Source organism: Cucumis melo, chromosome 12 (genome assembly GCF_025177605.1).
Source record: "Cucumis melo cultivar AY chromosome 12, USDA_Cmelo_AY_1.0, whole genome shotgun sequence".
In the NCBI taxonomy this organism is placed as follows: Eukaryota; Viridiplantae; Streptophyta; class Magnoliopsida; order Cucurbitales; family Cucurbitaceae; genus Cucumis; species Cucumis melo.
In genome coordinates, this window is record NC_066868.1 from 27,079,875 (window position 1) to 27,104,155 (window position 24,281).

General features: G+C 35.3%; 4 protein-coding genes across 8 annotated transcripts; 1 reads left to right on the forward strand and 3 right to left on the reverse strand.

Annotated features, from left to right (window-relative positions):
• Positions 1-607: 607 nt before the first annotated feature.
• LOC103501835 (thaumatin-like protein) lies at positions 608-1,682 on the forward strand. The gene is made up of 2 exons (XM_008465585.3): positions 608-782; positions 893-1,682. Exons 1-2 carry the CDS (start codon positions 713-715, stop codon positions 1,573-1,575), a joined length of 753 nt encoding a protein of 250 aa, XP_008463807.1. The 5' UTR covers positions 608-712; the 3' UTR covers positions 1,576-1,682.
• A 1,451-nt stretch (positions 1,683-3,133) lies between these two features.
• Positions 3,134-7,184, reverse strand: LOC103501908 (uncharacterized). 3 transcript variants are annotated; one of them, XM_008465777.3, is made up of 10 exons: positions 6,943-7,184; positions 6,771-6,840; positions 6,427-6,494; positions 5,966-6,027; positions 5,287-5,368; positions 4,955-5,188; positions 4,172-4,300; positions 4,034-4,095; positions 3,813-3,929; positions 3,134-3,375 (listed from the first exon to the last, which is right to left on the reverse strand). In XM_008465777.3, coding segments are annotated over exons 1-10 (876 nt in total). In that variant the 5' UTR covers positions 6,994-7,184; the 3' UTR covers positions 3,134-3,374. The 3 variants fall into 3 exon arrangements, with proteins under 3 accessions (XP_008463999.2, XP_016898921.2, XP_008463925.2); XM_017043432.2 differs by having other exon boundaries at positions 3,134-3,707; positions 6,943-7,182; XM_008465703.3 differs by having other exon boundaries at positions 3,134-3,381; positions 6,943-7,181.
• Positions 7,185-7,687: 503 nt separating this feature from the next.
• LOC103502038 (peptidyl-prolyl cis-trans isomerase FKBP17-2, chloroplastic) lies at positions 7,688-9,185 on the reverse strand. The gene is made up of 3 exons (XM_008465878.3): positions 8,708-9,185; positions 8,378-8,422; positions 7,688-8,240 (listed from the first exon to the last, which is right to left on the reverse strand). The coding sequence occupies exons 1-3, from the start codon at positions 9,064-9,066 to the stop codon at positions 7,886-7,888; spliced, it is 759 nt and encodes a 252-aa protein (XP_008464100.1). The 5' UTR covers positions 9,067-9,185; the 3' UTR covers positions 7,688-7,885.
• Positions 9,186-9,423: 238 nt separating this feature from the next.
• On the reverse strand, positions 9,424-21,296 carry LOC103501608 (probable serine/threonine-protein kinase SIS8). Of its 3 annotated transcripts, XR_540373.3 has the most exons (14): positions 19,745-21,296; positions 15,971-16,408; positions 15,673-15,776; positions 14,139-15,292; positions 13,929-13,969; positions 13,659-13,727; positions 12,639-12,739; positions 12,151-12,229; positions 11,948-12,046; positions 11,784-11,852; positions 11,225-11,274; positions 10,924-11,100; positions 10,206-10,264; positions 9,807-9,956 (listed from the first exon to the last, which is right to left on the reverse strand). XR_540373.3 is itself a non-coding variant. In XM_008465249.3 (13 exons), exons 1-13 carry the CDS (start codon positions 20,237-20,239, stop codon positions 9,797-9,799), a joined length of 3,036 nt encoding a protein of 1,011 aa, XP_008463471.1. In that variant the 5' UTR covers positions 20,240-21,293; the 3' UTR covers positions 9,424-9,796. The 3 variants fall into 3 exon arrangements, 2 of the variants coding, with proteins under 2 accessions (XP_008463471.1, XP_008463589.1); XM_008465249.3 differs by lacking the exon at positions 10,206-10,264 and having other exon boundaries at positions 9,424-9,956; positions 19,745-21,293; XM_008465367.2 differs by lacking the exon at positions 10,206-10,264 and having other exon boundaries at positions 9,424-9,956; positions 15,971-16,427; positions 19,745-19,894.
• Between the last annotated feature and the right edge of the window lie 2,985 nt (positions 21,297-24,281).

Consider the following 24,281-nt stretch of genomic DNA (forward strand, 5'->3'; position numbering starts at 1 on the left):
TGATTCCCTTGACATGTGAAGCAAAGCAGTTGTTTTTCTTTTTGTAAAAATGAAACACAACACAAACCAAACCTCTTCTCTGCTTCTCTGACATCTTTGGGAACTGAGCAACTTTGTCATCAAGTACCCTCTCTCTCTCTCTCTCTCTCTCTCGCTCTCTCTCTCTCTCTCTAAACAACTCCAAAGTCTCCATTTTTATTGAGAAATGGATTTGTATCATAGCACTGCAGAAGTTATGCCATTTACCCCCTCAAAACTCCATATTAATGTCCCTAAGAGCATCTTGTGGTAAGATTTACAAGTTCTTTGGACTGAACAAAAAATAGATAACGACTCTTCTGTTCTAACTTTGAGTTCTTGAGCCAAACATTTCATTTAAGTTTGAATACTAGTTTTGTTTTTTACTTCATATTTGCTTTATTTTAATCGTATGCTTTCCATTTTACTGTTTATACTAAAGAAAATGTGAGTAGTTAAATGAGTTTGAATTAAAATACAATAAAGTTAAATCTATTTCAACTATTATATAATTATAAATGACCCCACCCAATTCAACTTTTTTAGTGCCAGTCCTCTCTCCTCATTTTACTCAATTTCTCCTTTCATTTACTCTGTCTATTTCTCTATATAAACACTCATATTTATCAACTCTAGTGGGGGATTTAGCAGAAGAAAGACAAACTCTGTGGGACTCTCTTGAAAAACATCGGTCATGATGAGAGTTTCTCTGAGGTCTCTTGTAGCTCTCACGCTCTACACTCTCTTCGCTTCCCACATTTCAGGTAACTATCTCAAACTCATGAAATCTTGGGGTTCTGTTTTTTAATGTTATAGGATTCAAACCAATGTTAACTCAAATCCATGGCTTTTTCTCTTCTTTGATTTGCTGCAGTTTTGGTCTCTGCCACTACAATAACACTCTACAACAAATGCTCTCATCCAGTTTGGCCTGGCATTCAGCCTAGCGCTGGTAAGCCCTTGTTGGCTCGTGGAGGCTTCAAGCTCCCACCCAACAAGGCTTACACTCTTCAACTTCCAGCCCTTTGGTCTGGTCGTTTCTGGGGCCGCCATGGCTGTGCTTTTGATGCATCTGGAAGAGGAAAGTGTGCTACAGGAGATTGTGGAGGTGCCCTCTTTTGCAATGGCATTGGAGGTACTCCACCAGCCACTCTTGCTGAGATAACACTTGGAAATGACCAAGATTTCTATGATGTGAGCCTTGTTGATGGCTACAATTTGGCTATTTCCATTACCCCATCTAAAGGCTCAGGGAAATGTAGTTATGCTGGCTGTGTGAGTGACCTTAACATGATGTGTCCTGTGGGCTTACAAGTTAGATCTCACGATAATAGAAGAGTTGTGGCTTGTAAAAGTGCTTGCTTTGCATTCAATTCTCCAAGGTATTGCTGCACTGGTAGATTTGGGAATCCACAATCTTGCAAGCCAACTGCTTATTCAAAGATCTTTAAGACTGCTTGTCCCAAGGCTTACTCCTATGCTTATGATGATCCCACTAGCATTGCAACTTGCACTGGTGGAAACTATTTGGTCACTTTTTGCCCTCATCACGGTTAGCAATTAAAAAAAGGATAAAGTTGTAGTCCCTAAAATATGATACTTTTGATAGGAGTTTGTTTATGGAGTCTGTAGTGGCTTTTACTAATGCACTTATATTGATGACATCTTTCATTTTTCTCTCTTTTTCTTTATGATGGTAAAGAATTAATTGGTTTTTGGCTGTTGCGGGTTTTGTATTTAATTGGTGGTTGTGGTTATTGTGGCAATGGCTGAACTATAAGATAAATTATGTGTTTAAAAGAGATCTAAGAGGCTAATTAGCTTACCAAGACTTGTCTTGCCCCAATTGCTAGTATGCAAATGACAGTAACATATAAGCTGTGTTGTGGCAGTATGAGTGGATTTCTGTAGTGTTCCTTCGGCCACTTGATAAGGTGAAAAGCATTGCCAGCTGGGTTAGATATCCAATGGCTTTCCTGGTTTTCACACCGGGGGATCCTAATTTGTAATGTAATTTAACCAAAAGCCTATGTAAATATGATGTTACAAATCAACTCATTATATTTTAAAACTTCCAAAAAATTGCAGCTTGAACGTTCGAGTGCCCAGCTCCATATTCATCTTTTTTAGTATTTCAAATATCAATTAATTAACCTCAGCCAAAGACTTTGATCTTTATTCCATATTTTGCTGCTTTTTGCCATCATAGAACACACTGTAGCAAATTCAATCCCAGTACTTTTTCTCTGTTAAATTCAAATCACCATCCACAAAAAAGAGAAGATTAAATCTGACAAGAAGAAAAAGGGGAGATTCTATCATGTGCAAATCAAAAACAAGCTTTGATGATGTGATTGAACAAGAGAAACAAGTAGAAAAAGGTCCGTCTTTTGAAGATTAATGCAAACAAACAGTATACTCAGAGTATAAACTCCATCATTTCAACTCTCATCTTCCTATTTATACTAGCTCTTATACTTGTGGCAAGCCTACATTTTAGTAATTTATGATGCACTTCTAAAAAAAATGATTGCTTTTTTGACATACCCATAAAGTAGTGATGGCAGAGGATAATGGGTCACATGACCATTGACGAGTAAAGATGATGAGGATTGCAAGCATTTTTTGCCAAAGTGGGAAGTAAAAGTTACATGTATCTTTGCATTTTAGAAATTTACAAGCTCTATGCACAATAATAATATTAATAATAATAATAAAGTGAAGGTGATAGTATAGTTTTCACACATTTTTGTGTAGGAATATTAATTTTCCCTAAATCTGAAAGACAATTATGTGAACAAGCTATTAAAAGAGAGACAATATGTCCCTTTCATTCAATTTGGGTTACATTGATCTATACAAATTCAAAGATCTTGAGGTGGCATTGTATAGTAACCTTTCAAAATATGGATTCAAAACGGGTGCTCAAATTATTTTATATATATATACATATATCGTGAGTGATACGAAAATAGATCGAGTAATCCCTCATATTATAAACGTAAGTTTTTTTCCTAATGCAATCACCATATCCTAAATTATTTCTTTTGGATTAAAAGACATGCCAAATGCATCAACTATGTAGTACATTATACACAATTGTGTAGAGGCAATGTTGAACTAAAATTTATATCAATAATCAAAACTTAAAAATACTACAGTAAATCAAAACAAGTATTAATGTCGGTTTTGTAATCAATGGGATACATCATAAGAGGAAGAGTGGCAAGAATGGTGATGAATGCTTCTAGCAGTGCCGTAAAGCTCTATTCAAATTTCAAACTAATGAACAAGAATTCTAACAAGTCCAAATCCTAACCCATCTTCAATCTATCACTGCTTTCTCCCTTGCTTGTTCTACACCTTGCACAAATTGTAAGAAACTTCAGGCAATAGATAGAATTAACTTATGCCATTTCAACAGAGATCATCTTGATGATTTTGTCATACTTGATGAAAATCCCTGAACTGAAAATATGACTTGAAGAAAAGGAAAACAAAGAAGAATAATTGTGCACTGCTATTCATTTATAGATTCTACATAATTTCAAATGATGGCTCAGTATTATCGAGTAAGGTATCAGACTAGCATTGGTCAAAGATTATTAATTTTTTTTACATGCTTTAAGTAACTACCAGTCATAAATGAAGCGTACAGATGTTGGCTTTCTTTCAGATATATAGCAGAGCTGACGCATGTTGTAAGCAAGCAAATGAGTTACCATTAAAGCAATGAAGCTGGCCAAGTAAATATGTTAAATAACGTGTCAAGAAGATAAAATATCCATTCTCACCAGTTTAGGTCTCCCCCAGGAAGATTCCGGCTGTAAAGAGGTAATTCAAATAGAAAAAATTTCTTGAACCAGGAGGGCAGGTTTCCATATATTGCGGTAGGCAGTGGGATTAGGGGGCTGGAGTAGAAAGTCAAAAAGATCATTACTTTTAACATATAGTTGTTAAATTAGTCGGTGTGTTGATAAATGAATGGAAAGAAAAAAAAAAAAAGGAACTCCACCTAGTCTTTCTTTTATAATGTACGTATTCAGTCACATTCCCAAATTTCTTATCAGCTGATTCCTGTTAATACAAAACATGCTAGTAATTAAGACGAAGAAAGATTTGGTGATGAATTGAAAGGGAAGGGGAAGCAAACCTCAAGTAGTGGGATCCCACTGACAAAAAGAAGCAGTAATGTGAGGAATATTGGACCAAGTATCACAAGCCACTCAGCACCATCCAGAACGGGTGTGGAAGCAACGAAGATTCCCCACCAAAGAAAGACCTGTTATCATCATGGTTAAAAGGATGAAAAAAAAAATACTTATCTGAATTATTGAATCGACAAAGTGAAAGGAATGGTATTAGAGTGTTAATAGGATATTAAGAGTATGTTATACTTAGTTAGGGAGGTTGTAAGGATATTTGGTTATAAATAGAAAGGGAAAGGAAAGAAGTTTGTAGGCAATATTGTGGTGAGTGAATTAGGGCTTGAGAGAGATCTCAAGAGGGAAGAGTCCAATTATCTCGAATTACTTGATTAATTTTGTAATTTGGTTACCGTTTATATATTCACAAGTTCTTTATCACAAATGTCATTTTTAAGTTTATCAAAGGTTCATATCTTGAGCATTCTTTCGTTTGAGAAGTAAAAGTGGCGTCACTGGCATATAAGGGTATCCAACAAACTGATGTTTATTTATTCTAGATATCTAAGAATAACCTAGAGAGCAAGACACTCCTCTTTTCCAAGGAAGAACGCCATCCCTGGACTTGACTTGGCATAGCAAGTCAAGTGGGAGGAATAGTGATCGAAGAGGCCAAAGGATCCTAGTATAAAGCAAGAAATTAAAACTTAAAATAAAAAATAGATAGCTATTTCGAAAGTGAATAAGAAATGACAGTTACAAAATACATTAACTTTTAGCAGTGGCCTAACCTCACCAAAGTAATTAGGATGACGTGAGACCTTCCAAAGTCCAACATTGCACCACTTCCCCCTATTTTCTGGAGAGTTTTTAAATGTCAATTTTTGTTGATCAGCTGTAGCTTCGATTAGAAAACCCACTAACCAAATAATCCACCCAATTACATCTGCAGCTCGGAGAGATGGGTTGTGATTGCTTGCATTGACCACTGTGACAGGTAAGCTTACGGTCCAGACCCAGACAGCCTGAATTAACGAACTGGTGAGATAAATGGCCTCAAAGTAGACAAAACGAACCTTTAACATTAGGATTGTATGAATGATAAAAGAACAATCCAATCCACCTGAAATATCCAGAAAACTGCCAATTTTCCCAAATTACTACGCATTTCATCAAAACGCCGGTCCTCTCCCCATTGCAAAATCCTGAGGGGAACATAAAGGAAAACAAGAAAATACACTAAGCACTTGTTATACCAATGCTGCCCATCAATATTGTCATATCATGTAATTCAAAACTTAAACAAAAAATATGATTTCCGAGCAGTATAATTGAAAATTTTTTTGCCCGACATTATAGCTTAAGGTACACACACACACGAATTTGGGTACTTGCCCTATATTTCTTGAAACTTCTAAAGGCGTAAATTTGAAAACTGTCTCAGACCATTTTCTAATGTTTAGGATGAAATCTCCCCTTCCTTTCAAATTATGCCCCATCTTGCACCGATAAAAATAATGAGAATCGAAGAGGAAATAGTGCTTGATTTCCACTCACGCTCACAAAAATGACCAGTTGAGTTGATTATTAACTGAAAAAGAACGTTTCTCCTCAGATTAAAGAACATGTTAAAACTTAATATTCGCAATGGAGAAAAGCTTATGCTATTGGATGGAACAGAATGAAATGAAGAACAAAACAAATTTTTATCTCTTATACTAATGTTTAGCAACATAAACAAGATTACCATCAAGATGAAATGCAAAATTGAAGAGTTATCTATGGCGAGCTGTTTTACATACCTCATTAACAAGAAAAAACCAAGGCGAAGACCCCATGCCACTACAAGCACAGACAGAATTACCTGGAAAGTAGAACCATAAATTAATTTGTCAGAAAACTGTTTTACACCCAAAAAAAAAAAATCTACGTTATTGAACACCAACTTCTTTCCATATAATATCCAGTTTGGATACACCAAAAAGAGAAGAGCAACATGAGCAGCATAAAATGCTGAAAATGAAGTACGCGAGAAAGGAACTCCTCCAAGGTTTCTTCTTCAGTCATATGGTAAATCAAAACTATAGAGTTAAACCCAATGCCCGATTGTTTCCACAGATTCTGAAACCGTGATTGGCACTTGTTGCAGCAGGAAGGTTACAAAACATGGGAAATTGGTGCAATTGAAACGTGGAATGGACCAAAATATAGCGGATTCGCGAATGAAGAGATGTAAAACGTGTTTAAAAAATCAAACAGTTACCTGTCTAAAATGCCAACTTCCTTTAAGAACTAGAGTCAAAACAGCAAGTATCACAAAATTTGTGCTACCTGTAAATAAGAAACTTCATAAATCGACATCAAAACTAAACAACAATACCCAGTACATAAAAAGACATATGCCCCCACCATTTCCCAGCACATAAACAACCAACTAATTCCTTACTGTGAAATTCGGAATCAATTCCTTTTTTACAGTCTCATTTCACTTAGGATACTAAAATTTTAAAACCTAAACTTTCAATGAAAGCTATTCCAACCATTCTCTCTACCCCAATTCCTCGGAAACAAGAATTCAGATTGTTGAGAAAGAAAGGAAATAGATACCAGCGAAATCAGTGACTTTGTCAAACTTGAGAAGAGCTGTGATTATAAAGAAAGCCAGTTGATACCCAATCTGAGAATCACGAAATAAGTGTCAACAAAGTACAACGAAGTGAAGAATGATGTGAGAAAATTGAAGAAGGAGTTAGAAATTGAGAGAAGGTGGAAAGCTTACAGTGACAATGGCAGTGAGGGCCAAGAAATGGGAGTCGATGACAGTACCCATGACGCCGCCGACGAGGAAACAGTGTGGATTTCAGTTTTTGCGGTGAAGTAAGAATCTTTAATAAGAAATTAGCAATGGGAGAAGTCAAAAGAGCTTCTGGCCAGGATTCGAACAACACGACGGTTGTATTAACCAATCCTTTCTTTTGACATATTCTTAGTTCTTCCCTCCATTTCCTACTATTTCCGTTACTTTTACTTTTATTCTTCAATTTCCTTCGAGAGACTTCAATATATTTTTGGACAATTAGATTCATTCACGTAACAAATTGGGCCCGGTCGGAGTCAGTTCTTTTGGCCATTTGAGTCACCTTTTAGGTCAGTTTAACACTTAAAATTTTTTTTCGAAGATTCTCAAGATGAAACTTTTCGAAACTGACTCAATCAATTCCTCTCGTTTTTCAACCGAATCTATATTACTATATTTTTTAAATTACAAAAATAGTAAATTTAAAAGCTGATGACTTTTCGATATCATCAATTACTTGCATATTTGTCATATTCGCAATATACAAAAAAGAGATGTTATAGACTATTTTTTTCTAAATATTTTTACCATCTGATGCAATTTTCCATAAGATAATCTCGTCTCTCGTGTCGTTGCAATTTATGAAAATGAATTTATTTTTCTAAAAAAATAACTTTACACATTTATATCTTAAATATTACTTGGAATCCATATTCAGATTACAAAATAACAGAAAACAATAGAATGTATTAATATTATTCCAAACCATATTGCAGAGTTCGAGGGGATAGCTAGAAAGCTAATGAAAGGATCCTCCTTGTGGTGTGTTCCTTTCTCTATATTTTCATGAATTACAAAGGAATGCAAGGAAGAATTGAACCAAAATACATGTTCTATGGTTTAGCTATGTGCATCAAAGATCAGTTCAAGCAGGTGCAATGGAAACCTTATCAATCTCAACTACATACTCTAAAGTTGCAAATGGAGGAATTTGAAACCCAGTTCCTAAATCAGCACCATTCTCTCCAAACCCCAAACTTGAAGGAATTATAACTCTCCTCTTACCACCTGATTTCATGGATCTCAGCACATATTCCAAACCTTCACACATTCCTTTGCTGTAAGGTCTTGAGCCCATCACCATAGCCAGTGGCTTTCTTTCCTTTCCAAATGTATCTACGAATACTTCATCACTTCCTTGTACTTTTCCCTTCAGATCAATCACAACCAAGTCCCCGGTCCTCGGTACGGCGCCGCCGCCTACTCGCAGCTCGTAATACCTGTTTTGCATTATCAAAATCTCTTAGACCATGTTAGAACCCAAGGATAGTGTTAAAGTCATAAATTCTCTTAAATCTTGTAAAACTCGAACATCCACATAGTGAGAAAAAGGCTAAGTTAATAGTTAGATATGAACCTTATGCCATTGGGTAGCACCACTTCCTCTTCCTTCTCAACGTTTCTGCAGGATCCAATGCTTGGTTATGGAAGCATCTCGTTAATGGTAAAACAAATCATAATTTTGAAAAATGGGTTCATGATCTATTGTTCTTAATTCAATTTTTTTTTATAATAAAAGCCATTCTGATGTTCAACAATTTTTGTTGGGAATCATAACAAACACCTAGGCGGCATTCTGTTATTCACAACAATTCCTAAGATGCCACTGGCTTCTGATGCTAAGGAAATTACGTACTCAGAACAAGAATAGCGTGAAAATCATTGAAAAGGCAAATGGATTGAGGACCTTGTATTAGCTACTTCTTGAGAGACTTCGAGGCGAGTTTTGATTTGTTCGGAGACTACACCAACGGCGAGAAAAGCAGCCCATGCAAGGCCAGCGCCGAGCCCAAATCGTCTCGTCAAAGTTGAAGCAATCCAATCCGTAGAATCGACATTGGTGGTAGACCTCTGTTGCTCCACCTTTGATGGGGCTGGTTTAAGTTGATCCGCTGAAGAAGTGCTCAGAGATGGAGACGGGGACGGCGGGGTTTGCGGGGGTTGGGAAGGTGGGGTCGAAGGTGAAGGGGTTTGTGAGGAAGCTAAGTGATAAGTTCTAGTAAGTGGGTGGGAGAGAAATGAAGTTGATCCGAAAAGAGAAGCCATGATCACAACCAACAAGAAGTTGGAACAAACAATTATAATTGTAAAACTACGAAGAATTGGATGATTGTCCTTGTCCCTACCTTATCCCTTTTTCTGATATTTAAATGGTGGCTCCTTCTGTTTATCCATTTTTTCCTCTCCCTTTCTTGTGGTCTTCCAGTAATTTTGATGCTCTAGCTTGAATAATTAAAATTTTTATAATTTGAGTTTGTGTAGCTTATTATGTTCGTCATATATTTGTGGTTTATAACTATCGGAATGTAAGAATTTACACCGTTATCAAGTTTAACAAATTAGTACAAATGTGGAGTAAAAGATTTGAACATTGAAATACCAAAGAAAGAAATAACAAATATATAAGCTGTTAACAAAATGCTTTGTTTCTCCATTCCCATTTATCATCTTTCTGTTCAAACAATCCACCTGCAACTGTAATAATGTACCCAACCCAGAAGTAAAGACATCAATTACAACATTTTCAACTTATCTTTTGATTCATTCTTTTTCTTTTTTACAACAAATACACACCCTGACAATGGGCATCTCTAATGACATTGAGAAACCAGAAAATTGGAAAAGAATTACAGTCTCAAATTGAGCAAAGCTTCTGCTCTTCATTCTCAAGAAAATCTCTTTCTCAGGCTTGTCCAGTACAATCAATAACCTTGCTACCCTTCTTTAATGGCAACTAGACAAGGTTCTCAACTCGGTTTGCCTGTATAATTTTCGCCTAGCCTGATGGGTCTTCGCTGACTTGCAATAATCTAGCCTTGTCACGACCACTACCTGCAGGAGCATTTGGTCTGGGTACTTGAGAACTCGACAATGGCTTTTGCAGCGGCTTTAAAGCAGCCATAATCTCAGCAAACGAAGGTCTTAATCTTGGATCTCTACAAATGAATCAGATATCAGGTACTCATATGTGTTACTGCATTGTGAATGCATCTAGCATATGTTTTCACACACAAAGTGCAATTTTAACCAAAAGAACACACAAATAGGCAGATTAATCATGAGATTTCTAGGTCCTTTTTCTTTTTTGTTTGATAAGATATCAAAAGCATAAGCAATCACATATAAACTATGTTCTGGGAGCTGTTAAGCTGTAACGACAGTTGATCCAAAATAATGTCTAATACCTCAGTAAACCCTTCCAAATGTGCCACATCGGATCCTGATCGCACTAGAATGCAATTAGCTAACAAGAACAAATGTGATCTCATGAGTAAAATATTCCATTGAAGAGTCACGGAAAGAGTTAGCAGGATCTATGTCATATATACCATTAAGAGGCATGAGACTTCAAGCTGATTAGATAACCAAATGTACATTCTCTTCAAACTAATTCAAACCCACTATCAACAAAACACAAACTAGGCAAGAGTTTGAGAGCTCCGACCCCTACAAAATACCTCCCCAACTGACAAGGCGTTTCCTGCCACTCTAACCAACTACAACGGGTTTGACACTCCAAACACTTCAGTTAGAGGCTGTGTTTCTGCTTTTCACTCCCTTACAACATACTTCAACTATTGGATATCATATTGGAAAAAAAGAAACTGAAAGATGACTTCTATGTGAATAGAGACGGTTGGAACATTCCAAACAGGTAATTTAGAGCCAACCAAAGATAAAAACTGTTCGACTATCATAAAATTACAAAAAAAAATTGAATTAATCAAACTCTGTATGTAAAATTTCTTGTTAGTTGTTACTGCAAAGTGGCGTAAGTTTCATAATGGTCATATGCACCAGAGATTGAAATAGCTAAATATAAACTTAACCTTACACATGTGTGAAAATTTAAATTGGAATGAGACAGAAAAAGTCACTTTGAAGCAACATTTTTATACTTACGTTTGCCAGCATTTCCTAATAATGTCAGCAATGGCAGGATCCAAATTGTCTGGGATGTCAAGACGGCGATGCTGAAAGCCAACAGCACCAACAACTTGCATTGGGTTCATTCCTCCCCATGGTTGTTGCATTGTAGATAGCTCCCATAGTATGACTCCATAACTATAAACGTCACACCTGTGCATAATGTATAACCAAAATGATTAAGAACAAGAAGGAAACATCGCAGTAGATTTCTTTTCATGTGGAACAAATTTCATAAATCTAACAGAAGTTCAAAGACAACGTGTAAAAATCTTACTTTTCATCGGAAGGTTCATTTCTCAGCACTTCTGGAGCCATCCACTCAGCCTGAGGATAATAAAATGAAATTAGATCTTGTTAAAACATCTCTTTTACCTGGTTAAAAAATTGTAATCAGGATTGCCTAGTCTTTTTCCTTTATGAGCAACTTCAATCAGTATATCAAATCAAAAGAACATAACTTTCAGGAGGAAAGAATGGTTCCCCAGACCAACCAATGAAAGAAGGTGAAAAGGAAAGGGATTTATTTATCTATTTATAAGAAATGAATTTTACAAGAACTTTAGGAAAAATAGCCTCTTGAATAGCTTGAAAAATACTTGCATGTAATTGGTAAAACTTCTCCTAATTCACTAGTTTGCACATGGAAAACATTTTCACATGAAAACCAATCGGTTAAACTTCTCCTAATTCATTAGTTTCCAACAGCCAGTAATGTACAATTGTCGACTAAAAAGGGATAAATCATGTGACTTCTATTTAGATGAGGATGATCAAAGAAAGACTGGAAGTTTGTGTGAAGAGGAGTAACAAAGTAAATAACATAAATTACTTACGGTTCCAGCAGTTGACCTTGAAGAAAGAAATGTGCTATGCTTCATTTTTGATAAACCAAAATCGCACACCTAACCGAAAAATAAAATTGTTAACAATGGACTGATTATACCAGAAGTGTATACCTAGCTTCATAAAATTATGAGTAATGAAACAAGAGTACCACCTTCACAACCCAATTTTTATCAACAAGTAGATTTGGAGACTTCAAATCACGATGTACAACAACAGGCGTGCAGTTGTGCAAATAATTCATTCCCCGAGCCTGAAAATTATATCAATCATTTGAAGAAGGATTGCATCAATAAAGTCCCTGATTTATTTGCACCTAAAATAAAACAGGAAACGACTATATAAACAAAGCCATACTGCATCAAGCGCCATCCTCAATCGCTTTCGTTCATCTAATTGATTGTTGGGACGATGAATTAACCTGTACAAGCTACCTCTGCAGCCAAAATACCATTTGATAGGTCAAATTCAGCATTTTTTAAAATTAAGTCTATTTTCTTTCCATCTCTTACAATGATTTGCATGCTTGAGTACTATAGTTGAATTCTTGGTTAAATTTCAAAAACAAAAACAACTTTTTGCAAGCTACTTTTTTTAGTTTTCAAAATTGGCTTAGTTTTATAAGCCATTGATAAAAAGTAAATAACAAATGAAGAAAGTTTGGAGGTAGAAATAGTATTCATAGGTTTAATTTTCAAAAACAAAATGGTTACTAAACAGGGTCTTACTTGTCTAAGCTTTAGAAAATAGTTCCAAATGGTTATGGTTTCTCTACAGCATTATTAGTTAGTTAAATAGAAATGTGATGTGGTAGTTACATTACATATGATGGAGAGATGATATACCTGGGAAGAAATTCTGTAACAATTGAAAGGTGGGGAGCACGTGTCACAGCTCCCATGAAGAGAACAACGTTCGGATGCCGAAGCCTTTTCATAATTCGAACCTGTCAGTAGAAATCACAACATAAGATACTGAAAATTATAACAATTCCAAACTATCTATACAGTAATAGTTACAAAGAAGGCAGGCCTCAGAACTTGATGAAAACAAAGTGGAACAAAAGGGACCACTCGCAAATCTTGATCATTGAACACAAAAGGAAACTTAAGAGATGTAATGATTGGATTAGTTGATGACCAAATACCATGAGGATGCTATCTGATAAGAAACCAGTAACCATCATAATTTCAAAACAATGAGGCAACCATGTCTAATTGAAATCAATTGACTCTTCAATTTACAAATATATATGACTTACAATGTTAAAGGAATTTTCCTCCACCAGTAACGACAATACCCCCTAATCCATTCTCTATTCTCTCCCCTCCTTTTCCTCTATATCTAAAATTCATCCTCGACAGAAATCACATTTGGATGATCAATGCAAAATTTAGAAAATTTTCACTTGGATATATGTTCATTAGAAAATCTATATGTATTCACGCTTTTGATTTTGGTGGAGATTAGTGTGAAGCTCGAAGCATTTTTTGGAAGAACGAGTGTTTGAATATTCTTATCTAGTGGACTTGTTTGTTTGCTTTTGCGGATTTATTTATAATGATATCCAAGATAATTTGAGTGTGGCTTCTTAGCCATTATAGCCAGTTAATAAACTTTAGTTTCTTCGAAGTTTTCATCTTTAATTAAGGCTTGTGGAATACAGCTCAAAGAAATTCACCCTCTATCCCTATTTGTAAGGATCTAAGGAGTTGTGGCAGTTTGATCATCAATCACATTAAAGATTGTGGAAGTATTCATAATCAAGTGTGAAGCATTTGTCAGCATAAACATGTAGAGTCTACAGGATCATTCGACGATATCAGTTGCAAATGTCCTGAAGTAAGAGTCTGACGTTGTAGTACCTCACTTTTGAATTCTTCAAGAGATTCGCCAGAAATGTCCTGATCTAGAAACCTCTTCACAGCTACCTCCTACGAAAACAGATGGTCTCTATAAGGTCTACACCGTAAGACATGATAATAATTAACAAAGAACGGAATACATTAGTAGACTTCTCCAAACAGATGAGATCACTGATATTTAATTTGGACTAAACAAAAAAGGGAAGGATAGTGAACGAAGGCATTATCATCAACGAGGTTGAATTTCACAGTATGTATAAAAGAACTCACAGTTCCATGCCAGTCTCCACGATAGACCTCCCCATATGATCCTGAGGACAAAGAACACACGTACAAATTTAAATTTTACTTATAGATTCTAAAAGCTTGGATTATTGCATGAGATCAAATTTTAGTAAGCTCTGTTCTTTTTTACGAGAAACATTAAATTTTAAATAAGTTCAATAGAAACATCACAATGCATGGATTAGCAGTTAGTACCAAGTCCAATACGCTCTCCCAAGGAAATTTCTTCCCATGGGATCTCACATTCTGCAACATCATCAAGGGTAATATCAGATTTTGTGCTTTCGTTACCAGCTGATCTATCTGATATACGTTCACCCTCTGAATTGTCTCCACAGGCATCCTGCTCCCTATCTCCACTTCCACGCAGCTCATAAAGAGCAGCATCGGCCTCAACCTGCTCATATTGCTTGTTGACTGCTGCAGTTGTTGCAACCACTGCAGCAGCGGTTGCAGTGGCAGCAGCTGCTACAGGAATTTCAAGATTTGCATCGCTGCTCTTTGCTGCAGCTACCACCATTGATGATGCAACAACAGCTGCGGCAGCTGCTGCTGCTGCAGCAACAGGTACATTTCTCCCATACTTCACTGGAGTTACCTCAAATGGTAAGGGTATAGGTTGTCCGCCTGCTTCTCTTGAATCAAGAGAAAGGTTGAATTCCAGAGGTTTAATGTGCAGTTGTTGGCCATGGGTAGGGCTGGCTCTAGAATGCGGTCTGGGCTGAGGCAAGGGAGGCAAAAAGTTAGCTGGACGAGGATCATTCTTATCGGCACTTTCACAGATAGCAGGCAGCTTTCTACTTTGATCCTTGTCTTCAGTTGGTGACTTAGACTCGACAATAACATCTATTTGGTCAGGGTATGCCTCGGTAAACAAGTTTGGGGGAGCAACTACGCCACTTTCAAGCAACACATCATGAAGCTTCTGAGCTAACCGTGGATTCTCTTTGGCAGCATCAATCATGTACTGTGAAACATCCTTTACTTTCATTCTGCGCACTGCAGGTGAACTAACACCCTCAGTCCAAGATGGTGATCTAGTGTGCATGCCAGGATAATTTGATTTGCTAGCAAAATCACGTGATGGGACCTTGTCGATATTGGGAGAATCGTATTCCTTTGTGGCACTGAGATTGTGGGCCTTTGGTTTCCTATCTGATATCCCAAAATCTGAATTTCCCTCTAATGAACTGCCAACCCCACTGCTTGAAGATGCTGCCTGAGAGGAATCAACATCTCTAGAAACTGGACTGGCCGAAAAAGGGGATCCATCATACTCTACATGCGATCCAGCAACATCAGCTGGAATAAGTGCACCAGGATCTGCCATTAAATCCACAATGTACTCCCTAGAATTCAAAGGATCAGAATTTCAATACATCATCTTTGACTTTGCAATCCCAGATAAATAAGACAAGTAGTTGAATTCTTCAGTCTCTATTTCGACATGATTCTCACTTCAATAACTAGAGAAATCAAGCAATTAATGAACAATGATTTAAATGCACAGGAATAGACCTCTGCTAGATGTGTGCATTTGGTCAATAAATCCACTAGTCAAATTATATGGCTCGTGCAATAGTACAACCTCATGAGAATGAGAGACAAAAAAGAAAACACGTTTCTGAACAATGATGCACACAAAAATTTAAATATAAAGTTTTTCAAGAAGATCAAATGCTCACAGACTCTTTTGCAATATAAAAAGGCAACACATAATAGCAGCTACCTTCCATCGTCAATCTTTACAAAGTTCATTGCCACATCATCAGAACCTGTGTACTGTGGTCCTTTCACCAACCTACAAGGAACACCCACGCCATCTGCCAAAAACTAGATAAACATATAAATACAAGTCAGCAAAAGCAATTCCCAAGGGTAAGACAGATCTTCAGTAGCAAAAGTTCAAAGCAATCCGATTGAGCACATGAAAGGGAAATGTACAAGACAAAGGATGCATGCTAATACTATTAACTAGACATTTGGTGCATAAATGATAAAATAAATAAGAGATAAGGGGTATGTACCTTGAATAATAATGCACGATGACGGGCCAACCCAACAGTAAGGGAGCCAAGAGGCAAAACCATACTGCCAAGGGTTGCTTTCAAGCTGTAACTAAGATTTCTCCATTTTCTCAACATCTTTTCAGGATCACCCACTGGTCCCCCCATATGATCTGAAACTAAAGCAGCAAGTTTCCGCACCAAATAACTATTTACAGAAATTGGAGACTCTGTCCGCATCTTGATAGCCATCTCCAATGCTGTCTGTTCGAGTTTCAATAAGTTAGCATCAGCAGCTTTATTTATCAGAACTGCTTCCCAAGTGACACTGTCAGACATTGGTGCTCCTTGCAGATCAACTAGGGAGGGCATTCTTTCTGAAGTGGATCCAGTGAAGACTCCATATAGGTCATAAAAGCCATCCAAGATCTTGTCATCATAGCTAAGAGAATTGTAATTCTGTGAAGCACGCATAAATCTACGATATGAGATGGGTTAGAAAGGAACAAATGTAAAACAAAGAAGAGATGCACAATAAAGGTATGTTATTAAGTACAACATCAAGCACCAACACTTACAGTTTTGATACAACCAAAAGGAAGTAAGAAAAAACGACAGAACGTGCCAGAATAAATTTATATTTGAAAGAGACGAATAAGGTGAAAATAATTGACACTGTTATATTTAAGAGATAAAAGATACTAATAAGAAAAATCAATGAAGATTAAAACAAGTAGATGATACAATTTTGAAGAAGACAAGGTGGAGAATCTGAGCCCTATAAACCCTAACTCACTAAGTTTTGAGAGAATCAGAGTAAACATCCCCAAAAATGTCTTTAAAAAATTAAGATTTTATTGTTTAATCCATCTAGTTAAGGTTGTTCATTAGACACTTGATTAGCCTATCTTTTGCTGTCTACCTTTTGTGTGTCACTTCTAAATAATGTATAGTTTAAACTTGATACTAATGGACTAGGCTCAAATAGTCTATCTTCCAACTCAATTCCCTTTCTTTATAGGTAATGTTGAAATCTCCCAGCTTATAAGGTGCTTGATTATCCCTTGCTTTTCTACCATCCCAACGGAAGGTCCTCATCTTTCTTCTACAATGAAAGCCACTTTCCTTCGGATAAAACATAGGCATGTAGTAGATCAAGCTCCCTAATAGATAGCAATTTCATCACATATCTAGTCCTCTCGAGATTCTTGTTTCAGTTAATCTCCAAATGGAAACTTTTTTTGGAATACCCCCAATGACATCTTCCTATGAGAGATAATTATAATAGATATGCCCTAATAAAGCTGGAAAAGACCTAAATCTAATCATATCCATTTCAAAGTTAATTTCATATACCAATAACTTCTAATTAATGTTAAACTTCAGGCCAACTCAAACACGTCTAGCACATTCCACATGTTCCTCATTGCTTACGTCATTGTCAAAAGATAGGATCAAGTGGATCTTCTCCATTCAAGTCTAGAAATTGTTCAACAATCTCTATATGCCCCTTGATTAATCATGTTACAAACTGCATTTCCTGCTAAAACAAGTAGGAGAAAAGATGATGAGTCTTCTTGAGGCTACCACTTAAAAAGTATCCATTTAAACCCTTCACAGCCAAACCCATTCAATACATATAATAGCTTTTTCAAGAGTTATCTTGAATAGCATCCCAATTTCTTAAGTGTCCTTTTCCCCACAATTTCATGAGCAACAATCACTGAATTCACAAATAATTATCCTCCAATGAATGCATTTTAATCAGGAGAACCATGGAAGTAATGACCGTCTTCAACCTTTCCACCAAAATGAACCTGTTACAGTGGTAGTTGTCAAGTCAGTCTAATTGTTTTTTCCTTCTTTTCTATATAACATACGGAAGATTTTCCCCCCTTTCAAGATAGAATTTAATGTCATATCGGGAAATATTCCAGAAATTGTAAGCAACTCTCCACTAAAACCATCCAACCCAGGTGATTTTGAACTCCATTTTTCATTTACTGTTGCAGCCACCTTCATTCTCATCGAAGGGTCAAACACCAATCAACAGAGATTGGCACCCACTCTGTCCCTTCCAGGCACATATGTCTATCCTGTCTTTTTACTGTACAGTTGACCAAAAAGAATTCATTAGCTCCAGAATTTGTACCATGAAGCCACAAATTCTGCCTCAATGATGTACTTTATCTTCTTTGTAGCTTCCAGAAAAAAAAAAAAACTTGTACAAATACTGAATTTCCACCCTTTCCTTGAGCCAAGTTAATTGTATCTGCACTTCCTCGCCTTCTTCAAAGCGATCTCCGATTACTCTCATTTTAAGTGTATCCTCCATTTTCTATCTTCTACTGATAATGGCTCGATGTCTTTTGATGCATCAAAAGTCTAGCAAAACATGCAACCCTATCCCTGATTTCTTGAACACTCCACACAGTTTGAATTTGAATTCATAAATCTACTGGTTGTTCCTCAATAGTTATACTTACGCACTTTCTCAAAACTTCCTCCCAACCCAATAAAGGAAACACGGCCATCCTATGTAAAGGCACATACAAGTGGTACTAAATAAAAAAGCTACAAAAAATATCAGGGTGTAATTAGAGTAAAACATGTGAAGTGTGACCTCTGACCTGTCAATTCCTTGCGAACATAATACAATGTTCTGCTTTGGCAATCAGTGTCCACTAAATTCAATGTGGCAACTAAGTTTTTTCTTCCAGGTGAAAAATAGAATTTCATTGAACAAGTGAAATTAAGAAGTGAAGAAAGAACTCTCACAAAACTTTATCAAATTACAGGGGGAAAACTCTCCCAATTTATGTTCATAGGATGGGGTCAAAATCAAAGATAAATATAACAAACAATTGAGGAAATTACTTCAACATGATGAAATTGTACGTGAATATAGTACAGTATCAAAGTCATTTTAAAGACATATAAATTGAAACTGCAAAAGGAAAAAAAAAGGAATAAAATTTCATAGATTGCAACAGACCCTTTGCCACACGGGTCAAAGAAAAGGCACTATTTACCCATACAGTATCTGCTTTTAATGTCATCCACAATGTTCCCTTGATATATAGAGGATTCATACATCTTGGACTAATTAAACAAACAAACAATTTGTTAAATTACTGATTGACCCAAAAACTAAAGTTGATGGATGAAGACAAATTTATTATATCAACGCTTTAACACTTCCCCTCATTTGTGGGCTTGGAAATTCGTAGAAAACCCAACGAGTGGAAATCAATATTAATGAGTGAAATTCTTATCCAAAAAACAATATTAATTAGGGAAAAAATGACATTGCATGAATTTGAACACAAGACCTCCTCCTTTGATACCATATTAAGTCATTAGTTGACCCAAAAATTTAACCATATATGTGAAGGTAAATTTAATATCATATCAACACTTTAACACAACTATTATAAATGAATAGATGATATAACATAAACCATATGAAGTAACAAGAAGTTTTGAACAGCTTAAGACAATTGCAGACAACAATCTCATGGATATGAAGCATTCACCACACTCCATCCAATGGCTCTAAGCAGCCAGATTTCCAATATTCTAAGTCATTGATTTTAAGCATCTCAATGAGCAACCATAAAACTATATTTAATATGGTTTTCTGGCACAGAGATAATTATAAAATTCACTGTCAATTAAAGAAATTAGGCCAATGCATTACCATTATGATATATGTATGTAAGAAGTATCACACCGAAAACAGAATGTAAGAGTCAACCGTATTAAATTAGCTCGTGATGAACAGAGCAGACTTACCCAATATCTGAAGGCAATAACTTCGGCTGGAGTGTTATCAGGATCACATGACCCCAAACTGATCTGCTTCACAGCCTCAATCTGAGCCGCCTCAGGATCCTCTCGAGCACTCAGTTCCAAAGCAAGCTGTATCTGATACTCTTCTTCTATATCGGGATCCCTCGAATTACTCGACCCTGAATCATGCCTAGATGTATCCATTGCAGCATCTCTGCTAGACACTGAATCCGATGGCTCCATTATCTCGCCAGCAGTAGGATCCGAAGATGATGGAGGACTGGGGCTACGCCTATTTGTAACAGAGTTCAACCAACCGGATATTCCCGAGAAGGGTTTATGCTCCGAATTGAAATGGGTCGGTCGGGAGCGAGATGGCAGCTTATCAGGCGATGAAACCTCCATTACCTTATTGCTCCTCGATGAAGTAGACCCTTCAGCTACATCGTCAGACTGACCACTGGACATGATGTGGAACTTCTTAAGGAGGTTCTTCATATTAGCTTCACCAAGTCAAAGACTCGAATGCTAGAGTAAAAATCCGGCCATAAGCCTCTCCATTGTCTTAGAATTAGCATCAAACTTCAATCCCTGAGTCACCACTAAAAGTCGTTGAAAGTTCAAATCATTAACGAAAACCCCCTTTTGCGTAAAACCCAGAGTTAAACTTAAACCATCACGCCAAACCCAGAAGCCATAACCAAATTTCAAGCACTTCAAAGTCAAGCAGCAAGAATTATCGACTAACCCAGATGCTTATATTGAACGACAACTCCCTAACTTGTGATTAACAAACGAATACACTCCAAACTTGAATTGAAAACAGAAACAGATACTAAATCTCAAAGAACAGACACATAAACACCAGCAGCAATAACGAAATCGAAGTCTTAATCGTATTACCCACTTGAGAACGCAATCGGAATGTGAGTAACGAATGAAAACCCTGATAGATAGATCTTAATTCAGACTCAAAAGGGTGTGTAGTTCATTGAAAAGTGGGAAGAAAGGTTGAATAAAGGGGCAGGTGAACGCAGGCTAAGACACCGGAAGCAAGCAAGTGGATTAGAGTAGGACCTTTTAAGAGTGACCCACTTGAGTTTGAGAGACGGAGAAGGATTTCGCGGTCCCAGAAGGGGAAAAAATGGTTCTCAACTGTTGAGAAAACACAAACCCAACTGGGGGGAAAAAGAAAATTTTCTTCGCACCCAGCAAAATCGCTTCTCTACTATATCTCTATCTCTTCTTGGAATCCAAAATTCCAAGTGTGACGGTCTGAGTTGGAAAATTATGGCGGACTGCACATAAATGGAATATAAAAATGAACAAGTTGGAGAAACAGACCGCTGAATTCCACTTTTTACTATTTCAAGCAAAAGGGATATCATCCCTTCCAATTTTATTTCAACTTCTTCTATGATCAACACAGCAAAAAACTGTTTTAACTGGCAACTCCAAAATCAGTTTCACACTATGAAATGATTAAAAAGAAAACACTGGCTGTGGCTGTGGCTGTGGCTGTGGCAGTACCTACTAGGCTTAGCCAACACCAAAAGACTTCCATCCATTTTTCCTTCTTTAAACTGTGATTTGACCTTTATTCTTCTCTTTTGCCAAATTCATTTTACTGATTACTCTTTGCGCCAGAATTTACAGACAGATATTTACAAGTTGGGTTTCAATTCTTTGTGGATATTTATTTGTTGGGTCTCAAAAAAAGTTTGAATTTGTTTTGGTAAATTGTATGGAAACTTCCTATCTTTTATCATCAAAAGGCTCCTTCATTCATTTTATGAACATATATGAAATTGGGTAGTGTAACTAATGAGCTTAAAATATAATATTTTGGTGCCCAATGGCCAATACTATTTACTGACTCCTCTTTGTGCCATAATTAAGTAAAAAATCAGTCCCTTGTTGGTTTTGCACATGTATGAATTTGGAAATTGTAACTACTGTTCTTAAAATATTATATTTATTGGTGCAACAAAAGAGTGAATGGCTGAGAACTAAGGTGCACCAAGAAAAAACTTTGGTAGGATATGTGGGCAGCTGTAAGCCTCAATACAAATTATTAAATATGAACATTATGGTTGACATTTGATTCTATTGGATATCACATTTTCATGCTTGTGGAACTTGCAAAACTTCTAAGTGATAGATGATGACAACCCTCCATTTTTCTTTTCATATGTAATATGTAAACAATGAAGTTTCTTTTATTTATTTATTATTATGGGGAGATGGTTTCTATGAATTTTAGTGGCTGAAAACACAGAAATAATGTAATGTTTCAATAATTAAATTTAAAAAGTCAACAAATTTGTCATTGAAAAATATATTGAATGTATTTGATCGTTACAACCACTCTACTTTCCTAAAATAATTATGGCGTATTGAGTATTTATAGTTTAATGACACGTGGTTAGCAAGAAAACAACATGTTTCTTGTATTAGTAAAATTCTAAAATGTGTTATGTCGAGAACTAAGTCAAAATACGAATAAATGATTGTTTTAAAACTACGAGTAAAAATGTTTTAAAACAGTGTAAAAGCTATTTTTAAAGAAAAACTAATAAAACGATGAAAATACGATAGGAAAAAATAAAGTTAAGCCATTGAAGTAGTTCTTCAACCAAGAACTTCGATACATATTCAACGTTTAGAGTAGTTATAGCATTCTATAGAGAAAAAAGAAAGCTAAAAGATTGATAATAATAAAAACTTGGTAGGTAGATTATATTGTTTTTAAAAATAAAGCATTTGGCACTATAAAACTTAAAATATGTTTTCTCGTTTTATGATTGAAAATAAATATATATAAATCTAAGGACAATACAAGTATCACAATATGTTAGATATTGTATTAAAGTTGAACAAGAGAACATCCTTTTTTTTAATCTGACATCTATGTTTGTGTTTGAATCAGCTTACACGAATCTCGATTAATTAGACGAAATAATTTGTCTTATTTTGAAACACAACATTATAGTGAAAAAAAAATATTACAACATTTTTCAAAATGTAAAATTCTACAATAATTAAATTAATGTTATGGATTACTACTACTCCGATCTTGAATTCTCAATCAAAATACATTTTTGTAAGTATTAAACTTGGATTTTAGTTAAATCAAAACGAACATATATAGTTCAACTGATATATAATACATACTATCGACCTTGAAATGAAATTAAAAAGTTCGATCTATTCAAGCCGACACATATATATATATATACTTTTAACAATCACAATAAAGCATAGGAAAAATCACACTTCCATTCTTAAGAAAAAATAAAATATGTTCCCATCATCAAACTTATAAATGTAAAATACAGAGAATATTCAATCAATAAAATATTAACCACTGGACTTACAATTAGATAAACAAAATCTTTGTACTCACTAATAAAATATTGAAAGCAATTATTACCACAACCCCTTCCTCCTCCAAAGCATATATTTTTCTATGTTCAATCATTTCAGATTTTATATGTTATTCTCTCTTGACTCTATGTTATTTATTGTCAACATACCATGATTTAATTTACATAATATTTGTATTGTTAATATCAAAATCAAAAACCTAAAAATAATATTATATGTATTAAGTATTTAAAAAATCCTCATAGCCATTTTAATAAAAAAATAAATAAATAAACATGTTACAAAAAATTTCGTAACGTAAATATTGAACTCTCAAACTTATACTAAATACTAGATCCTCAAACATACATAATTGTAAAAATTGGAATAATTGTATGTTCGATGGTTCAATTTTAATTAAGTTTTTATAAGTTTGAATATTCAATTGTTACGATCACTGTATTTCATAAATTATTTGTGCAATTTAAAAAAAAAAAAAAAACCTATATATTACTGTTTTAATAAATTCATATAAACAATAATATAAATAACATTTAAAGTCTATTTCAAATCTCAACCTTGATTTCCTATGATTGACTTCAAAAATACTTGAGGGTTAAATTAAGATATACATCACATCATGTATTTACATAATAATTATTATTTACACATAAAAGCTATCAGCATAAAAGGAAAGAAAGCAATCAATTTATTTCCTTAGAAGTTTTGTCACGTTATAAATGAATAATTAAATAAGATGTGTCTAAGTATTTTTCTCGACCACGATGGATTAAAAAAAGAAGTAAAGAGAGAATAGCGAAAAGAAAGAGAGAAAAAAAAAAGCAAGAATAAGGATATGGTTTTAGGTTATAATTTTATAACATATTGTATTGTATTATATATTATATTTTTTTGGTGTGTTTGTATTAGAAATAGAAGTGCCCTATTGAAAAGGGAGGTGTTATCCAATATCCAAACTTTTCAACACACTTTTAGGCTTTACTTTGTCTTCCCCAAAATGATAAATAAATATAAAAGGCCCAAAGAAATAATATAATCCATTTGAAGTTTGAAAGGGATGGATCAAGAAACCTTTGCCTATGATTTTTGAAGTTTGAATTTCTTGCATCTTCAAGGGGATGTTCTTAGGTTATGAATTTTCTTTTATAAACTA

What these genes read in the sequence shown, in the direction of transcription:
- LOC103502038 (XM_008465878.3), bottom strand. Translation starts at nt 9,066, where the DNA reads ATGGCTTCTCTTTTCGGATCAACTTCATTTCTCTCCCACCCACTTACT. An exon ending in CAAGAAGTAGCTAATACAAG is followed by an intron (nt 8,423 to 8,707) that starts GTCCTCAATCCA and finishes TGGATCCTGCAG; the next exon opens with AAACGTTGAGAAGGAAGAGG. An exon ending in GTGCTACCCAATGGCATAAG is followed by an intron (nt 8,241 to 8,377) that starts GTTCATATCTAA and finishes AATGCAAAACAG; the next exon opens with GTATTACGAGCTGCGAGTAG.
- LOC103501908 (XM_017043432.2), bottom strand. Translation starts at nt 6,993, where the DNA reads ATGGGTACTGTCATCGACTCCCATTTCTTGGCCCTCACTGCCATTGTC. An exon ending in CAAAGTCACTGATTTCGCTG is followed by an intron (nt 6,495 to 6,770) that starts GTATCTATTTCC and finishes TCTTATTTACAG; the next exon opens with GTAGCACAAATTTTGTGATA. An exon ending in CAGTTTTCTGGATATTTCAG is followed by an intron (nt 5,189 to 5,286) that starts GTGGATTGGATT and finishes TCGTTAATTCAG; the next exon opens with GCTGTCTGGGTCTGGACCGT.
- LOC103501835 (XM_008465585.3), top strand. Translation starts at nt 713, where the DNA reads ATGATGAGAGTTTCTCTGAGGTCTCTTGTAGCTCTCACGCTCTACACT. An exon ending in CTTCGCTTCCCACATTTCAG is followed by an intron (nt 783 to 892) that starts GTAACTATCTCA and finishes GATTTGCTGCAG; the next exon opens with TTTTGGTCTCTGCCACTACA.
- LOC103501608 (XM_008465249.3), bottom strand. Translation starts at nt 20,239, where the DNA reads ATGAAGAACCTCCTTAAGAAGTTCCACATCATGTCCAGTGGTCAGTCT. An exon ending in ATAAAAATTGGGTTGTGAAG is followed by an intron (nt 11,853 to 11,947) that starts GTGGTACTCTTG and finishes TTTTTCGGTTAG; the next exon opens with GTGTGCGATTTTGGTTTATC. An exon ending in ATTAGGAAATGCTGGCAAAC is followed by an intron (nt 9,957 to 10,923) that starts GTAAGTATAAAA and finishes ATTCATTTGTAG; the next exon opens with AGATCCAAGATTAAGACCTT.